This window comes from Entelurus aequoreus, linkage group LG12, assembly GCF_033978785.1.
Source record: "Entelurus aequoreus isolate RoL-2023_Sb linkage group LG12, RoL_Eaeq_v1.1, whole genome shotgun sequence".
Lineage (NCBI taxonomy): Eukaryota > Metazoa > Chordata > Actinopteri > Syngnathiformes > Syngnathidae > Entelurus > Entelurus aequoreus.
This window is the reverse complement of record NC_084742.1, coordinates 70,411,901-70,419,107: the sequence shown is the minus strand read 5'-3', so window position 1 is coordinate 70,419,107 and position 7,207 is coordinate 70,411,901. Positions and strand designations below refer to the sequence as shown.

Genomic DNA, 7,207 nt, shown 5'->3' with positions numbered 1-7,207 from the left:
CACATTCATTTATGAAATACGGTTGAAAATATTCCAAAGTAAAAACAAGCTTGTTTAAATGACTCCAGTGATGTAGTTCGTGCTGCAACCGCTAGAGGACGACAAAGGTTAGAGAAAGCTCAGATTTGATACCATAACAGGGGTGTCAAACTGGTTTTCATTGAGGGCCACATTGCAGTTATGGATGCCTTCAGGGGGCCGTTTGTAACACTGAATCATTAACAAATTTGCCTATGCATTTTATTATTAAATATATTTTTTCACGTACACTGCAAAAAAAATAAAAAATTCTGTATGACACATTAATATTCTGGTCACCATTGTTTTAATGCAAAATCTACAGATTTTTTTAAACATTATATCACGGTAGATGGACAACAGTATTGTTTATTTACCACTTTAAAACGGTTATTTTACGGTAAAATACTGGCAGCTTAGTTGCCAGAATCTTACTGTAAAATTTAAGGTAGTTTGTTCAAAAACTGAGCTGCCAGTTTGTCACCGTAAAATAACCGTGGTACCATTTTTTCCATTTACAGTAACAACAACCGTAGATTTTACAGTGAAAAAAAAAAAAAAAAGGCAGCGTAGTTGGCAACATTTTATAGTAAAAAGAGTGGTAGAGTTTTTTTCAATTGAATATGCTGTAAAAACATCGTCATTTTATTCTCCTTTCTACAGTGTACAATTTGATGGAAAACATGTTTTGAAACCATAAGTCAAGCAGATATTAAAGTATTTATTTTTATTTTAACACATAAAAATGTGTGGAAATTATGGTGCAATATTGCGTAATATTAACATTTGAAAATGGGGGATTTCTAATCCCTGCTTTGTTGGAATTCTAAATATTGATACTGTTGTTGAAATTATTCATTTTTGTTTGACTACTTTTTAGGGGTGTAACGGTACGTGTATTTGTATCGAACCGTTTCGGTACGGGGGTTGCGGGAAAGTTGATCTGAGGCTGAGTTGACTTGAAACTGTTTAATGTTGCACTTTTTATACGTAGAAGAAAAGTTTTGTCATTTTTTAAAATCTGAGCAACAACTTGAGGCCTTTTACTGTACTGTGCAATCTACTAATACAAGTCTCAATCAATCAATCAATCAATCAAAAAAACACTTTATATGTAGAAAAGTTTTGTTGAAAGAAACCATTTTGAGCCTTATCTTATTTAGTTTTTATTTTATATATGTTGACCACATTAACCCTGGCAATGGACCCTGTGTGTATATGTATGTTATGCCATTGTTTACAAATTTGGTAAATAAATAACTAGGGATGTCCGATAATGGCTTTTTGCCGATATCCGATATTGTCCAACTCTTTAATTACCGATACCGATATCAACCGATATATGCAGTCGTGGAATTAACACATTGTTATGCCTAATTTGGACAACCAGGTATGGTGAAGATAAGGTACTTTTTTTAAAAAATAGTACAATAAGATAAATAAATTAAAAACATTTTCTTGAATAAAAAAGAAAGTAAAACAATATCAAAATAGTTACATAGAAACTAGTAATTAATGAAAATTAGTCAAATTAACTGTTAAAGGTTAGTACTATTAGTGGACCAGCAGCACGCACAATCATGTGTGCTTACGGACTGTATCCCTTGCTTACGGACTGTATCCCTTGCAGACTGTATTGATATATATTGATATATAATGTAGGAAGCAGAATATTAATAACAGAAAGAAACAACCCTTTTGTGTGAATGAGTGTAAATGGGGGAGGGAGGTTTTTTGGGTTGGTGCACTAATTGTAAGTGTATCTTGTGTTTTTTATGTTGATTTAATAAAAAAATAAAAATCCGATACCGATAATAAAAAAAACGATACCGATAATTTCCGATATTACATTTTAACGCATATATTGGCCGGCCGATATTATCGGACATCTCTATAAATAACCAAAACATTTATATTTTGTTGTTTTCTTACTGTACCGAAAATGAACCGAACCGTGGCCTCTAAACCGAGGTACGTATCGAACCGTACGTACCGTTACACCCCTACTACTTTTGGATTGTTTTGTGTCATGTTTGTGTTTCCTTTTAATCGCTCTGTTGATTGCTATTCTGAATGTTGCTGGGAATTGATTTTGGAATTGGAATTGTATTAGTATGGTATTATTGTGCATTATTTTGTTGGATTGATTAATAATAATAATAAAAAAAACTAAAAAACAAACATTTCAAAAGGTATGCAATTTCATGCAGTGCATATATTTTTTTTTTGTCAAAATGGAAAAACCAAATACATTCAGTACGAAAAGATAAGGTACTTCATTGATGCACATTTCCTCGGGCCAGATACGGCCCCTCGCGCCAGTTGTACTATAATTATCAATAATTAATGTGTGCATAAAAGTACATTTATAATCAAATTTAACCCTTTTTTGACAAAGGAAACGTACCTTAAAGTTATTTATTTGTACCCTAAACAAGCTATTGTGAAGCTCCACATAAAAAAATATCTTAAAGTGAAAATTGGATATTCTAATAGAACGGGGAAAATGTTGAATGTTTGAAGAATAGGTTAAAAAAAATAAAAATTAAAAAATCACCCACAAAGTGAGGTTTGTTTGTGCGTGATTTAGATGGCTGCCGGAACCTGCTGCCTCCCCGGTCCTGGTTGGGTGGAGACCTTCTGCGAGTGCCAGCGCGTCTCCTTGTACACGAACCAAGCGTTACCGGCCCACACGAACATGTTGAGGTAGCCGAACACCTGTTGGTTGCCATAAGAGAGTTTCAAACATAAACACTGTCAATACATTATGACCACCAGTCAAACTTTCTTTATAGGACAAGAGCGCTCTGCTTTTCAGGATCAACTGTGAAAACGCCAATTAAAGATCCTCTACATCAGTGTTTTTCAACCTTTTTTGAGCCAAGGCACTTTTTTTTCATTAAAAAAAAATACGGAGGCACACCACCAGCAGAAAAGGTTAAAAAATGAAACTCCACCAGGTTGTCGTGCCTTATTTTGAGTTTGTTGTTGTTTCCTGTGTGTAGTGCTTTAGTTCCTGTCTTGCGCTGTTAACTTGGTGACCCTTTCTGTTTTGTTGGTGTTCTCCTGTAGCAGCTTCACGCCTTCCTTTGAGCGCTATTGCCCGCACCTGCTTTGTTTCCGCAATCAAGATTATTTAAGTTGTGCGTACGCTATCCTTCTTTGTGGGGACACTGTTGATTGTCATGTCATTTACGGATGTACCTTGTGGACGCCGTCTCCCTGCTCCACACGCTGTAAGTTTTTGCTGTCGTCCAGCATTCTGTTTTTGTTTACTTTGTAGCCAGTTCAGTTTTACTTTTGTTTTGCATAGCCATCCCTATGCTTCAGTGCCTTTTCCTAGCGGGACTTGCCTTTTGTTCATTTTTGGTTTAAGCGTTACATACCTTTTACATACCAAAAAAGGTTGAAAAACACTGCACTAGACAACGGCACATTATTATAATTATTGATTTGCAAAAAATATTTTTTGGACCAATTAGGTGAAGTTGCATAATTTCCCACGGCACACCAGACAATATCTCACGGCACACTAGTGTGCCGCGGCACAGTGGTTGAAAAACACTGCTCTACATAACTATGGAGGGTCAATTGGGACAAAATCTAATAAATAAGTATAAAAATAATTACTTGAATGTGTTATTAATCAATTATAATTGGAACTAAATACATATGTACTATTATACGTGTCATGAATTTATTTAATGAAAAACAAATGAAATTAATCATTTAATTAGTTAATTGACGGCTGAGTTTGCCAGATAAAACAAATTCATGATAAATAAATAATTACATTTTGAAGTAAAAAAATAATTAAATATGAAATAATGAATTACATATCAAAATAATTAAATGCATATTAAAATAAATAAATTAATGACATATTTAATAACACAATTATGTATTTAATTATTTTACAATTAATTGATGACACATTTAAATATGTATTTCTGTAAAGAGGTATTTATTTAAATAAATATTTAAATGATGAAGTCAAATGTACTTTTACATCAAATAAATTAATGTCAGATGTAATACCACATTTATGTATTTAATTCCAATTATAATTAATGACAAATTTAAGTAATTATTTTGAGATAAATTATGAAATAATCAAATGTAATTTTACATTAAATTAATAAATGACCAATTCAGTAACGCACTTTTACAGTAAATAAATGAATGATATTTAATAACACATTTATGTATTTAATTCCATTATAATTAATTGATGACACATTTAAATGTGTATCTATTTAAAGAGGTTTTTATTTAAATAATTAAATTATGAAATAATCAAATGTACTTTTACATCAAATAAATTAATACCACATCTATGTATTTAATTGTAATTATAATTAATCAATGAACAATTTAAGTAATTATTTTGAGATTTTTTAAAGTTAAATATTTAACAAATGATGAAATAATCATATATAATTTTACATTAAATATATTAATGACATATTTAGTAACACACTTTTGAAGTAATTAAACTAATGACACATTTGTGTATTTAATTCCATTATAATTAATTGATGACACATTTAAATATGTGTCTATTTAAAGAGGTTTTTATTTAAATAAGTATGTAAAGCCTCGCTTCCGTCAGTCTACCCCAGGGCAGCTGTGGCTACAAATGTAGCTTACCACCACCATGTGTGAATGAATGATGGCTTCTCACTTCTCTGTGAGCGCTTTGAGTATCTAATAATAGAAAAGCGCTATATAAAATCGAATCTATTATTATTATTATTATTATTATTATTATTATTATTATTAAATGATGAAATAATCAAATGTACTTTTACATCAAATAAATTAATAACACATAATTGTACTTAATTCAATTATAATTTAAATATGTTTTTTTAAACGGTTTTTATTTAAATAATTTAAATTATGAAATAATCAAATGTATGTATGTATGTATTTAATTCCAATTATAAATAATTAATGACACATTTTGAGATTTTTTTTAAATTTTAATATTTATAAATGATGAAAAAAAATCATAAATAATTTTTACATTAAATATGTTAATGACATTTAGTAACACACTTTTGAAGTCAATAAACTAATGACACATTTATGTATTTAATTACATTATAATTAATTGATGACACATTTAAATATGTATCTGCTTAAAGAGGTTTGTATTTCAATAATTATTTAATGGATTACATAATCAAATGGACTTGCACATCAAATAAATTAATAACACATTTATGTATTTAATTCCATTATAAATAATTGATGACATTTAAATATATATCTATTTAAAGAGGTATTTATGTAAATAAATATTTAAACGATGAAGTCAAATGTACTTTTACATCAAATAAATTGATGACATAATGTATATAATTCCAATTATAATTAATTACTGACAAATTTATGTAATTATTTTGAGATTTTTGTATTTAAATATTTAATAAATGATGAAATAATCAAATGTAATTGTACATTAAATAAACTAATAACGTATTTAGTAACGCACTTTTACATTAAATAAACTAATGACACATTTATGTATTTAATTCCATTATAACTAATTGAAGATTCATTGAAATATGTAATTATCTTTAGATTTTTATTTTATTTAAATATTTAATAAATGATAAAATAATCAAATATAATTTTACATGAAATAAACTAATGACGTATTTAGTAACACTTTTACATGAAATAAACTAATGACACATTTATGTATTTAATTCCATTATAACTAATTGAAGATTCATTGAAATATGTAATTATCTTAAGATTTTTATTTTATTTAAACATTTAATAAATGATGAAATAATCAAATATAATTTTACATTAAATAAACTAATGACACATTTATGTATTTAATTCCATTATAACTAATTGAAGACTCATTTAAATATGTAATTATTAAGATTTTTTTTAAATTTAAATATTTAATAAATGCTAAAAGAATCAAATATAATTTTACATTAAATAAACTAATGACGTATTTAGTAACGCACTTTTACATTAAATAAACTAATGACACATTTATGTATTTAATTCCATTGTAAATAATTGAAGACTCATTTAAATATGTATCTATTTAAAGAGGTTTTTATTTAATGAAATAATCAAATGTACTTTTACATCAAATAAATTAATAACACATGTATGTATTTAATTCCATTATAATTAATGACAAAATGAAGTAATTATTTTGAGATTTTTTTTCTTTAAATATTGAATAAATGATGAAATAATCAAATATAACGTCATATTAAATAAATGACTGACATATTGAGTAACACATTTATGTATTTGATTCCAATTGTAACAAATTAGACTCATTCAAGTAACTATTTAAATATTGTATATATATTTCACAGGATACAATATTTAAATGTACTTTTACGTTAAATAAATCCATGACTTAACACATTTGTGTATTTAATTGCATCCATCCATCCATTTTCTACCATGTGTTCATTATTTAATTAGGTCCATTTTTAAGGATGCACTGTAAAAACATGCTACCAAGTTTTAAAATAAATGAGAATATTTTTTTGTTGAATTCCTAACTCTCCCTGTCCTTCCTCTGCTGTGTGAGGCAGCTGGAGGCCTCCAACTCTGCCTAGCAACACAGATGTCACATGACCGGGGGAAATGGTTCAAAAAGCCTCACCACTGAGATGTTGAGCGTCCGGAGGTTGGCGTACTCGGTGACCTGGCAGGTGATGTTGCTCCCCTTGCAGAGCGCCACGGAGGCGGCTATGCCCTCCGTGTCCGTGGCGTCCTTGACGTGCTGAAGCCCCTTGGCCCAGGCGGACGCACACGCCAGCCACAGGAACACCACGACCGCCGTGATCACAAAGTCCTGGACGAGTGGACGAGGACAAACCGTCGGCATGGTGCTCCTCACAGACTGACCGAGACAGAACACTCACCAGAATGGGTCCGAAGTCGGAGTTCTTGTACACGTGCATGTAGCCCAAATACACCAAGAGGGCCGCCATGCAGTACAGGAAGCAGACGACGGCCACGCCCACAAAGAACTCCGCCGAAGAGGAGGAGTCTCCCATCAGGTGTGTGGTGCTGACAGAGTGGTCACATATGCTGGCGTTTCCCTCCACCAGCGGCACCTGGCTCAGCCTGCAACAACAACCACGCAATCAGACGCCATTCCGAGGCGGAACGTCCGACGTGACGGCCTCACCTG

The 7,207-nt window shown here is 30.7% G+C and overlaps 1 protein-coding gene across 1 annotated transcript in view; it reads right to left on the bottom strand.

Moving 5' to 3' along the window:
- Nucleotides 1–306: 306 nt before the first annotated feature.
- The window catches only part of sypl1 (synaptophysin-like 1), a 19,355-nt gene continuing 12,454 nt past the window's right edge, over nucleotides 307–7,207 (bottom strand). The window contains exons 2-5 of the mRNA XM_062066598.1: nucleotides 7,205–7,207; nucleotides 6,936–7,140; nucleotides 6,674–6,865; nucleotides 307–2,736 (exon numbers count right to left, since the gene is read on the bottom strand). The exon at nucleotides 7,205–7,207 is cut by the window's right edge and continues 116 nt beyond it. Coding sequence (XP_061922582.1) covers nucleotides 2,605–2,736; nucleotides 6,674–6,865; nucleotides 6,936–7,140; nucleotides 7,205–7,207 — 532 coding nt within the window. The 3' untranslated portion in view covers nucleotides 307–2,604. The remainder of the gene's footprint in view (nucleotides 2,737–6,673; nucleotides 6,866–6,935; nucleotides 7,141–7,204) is intronic.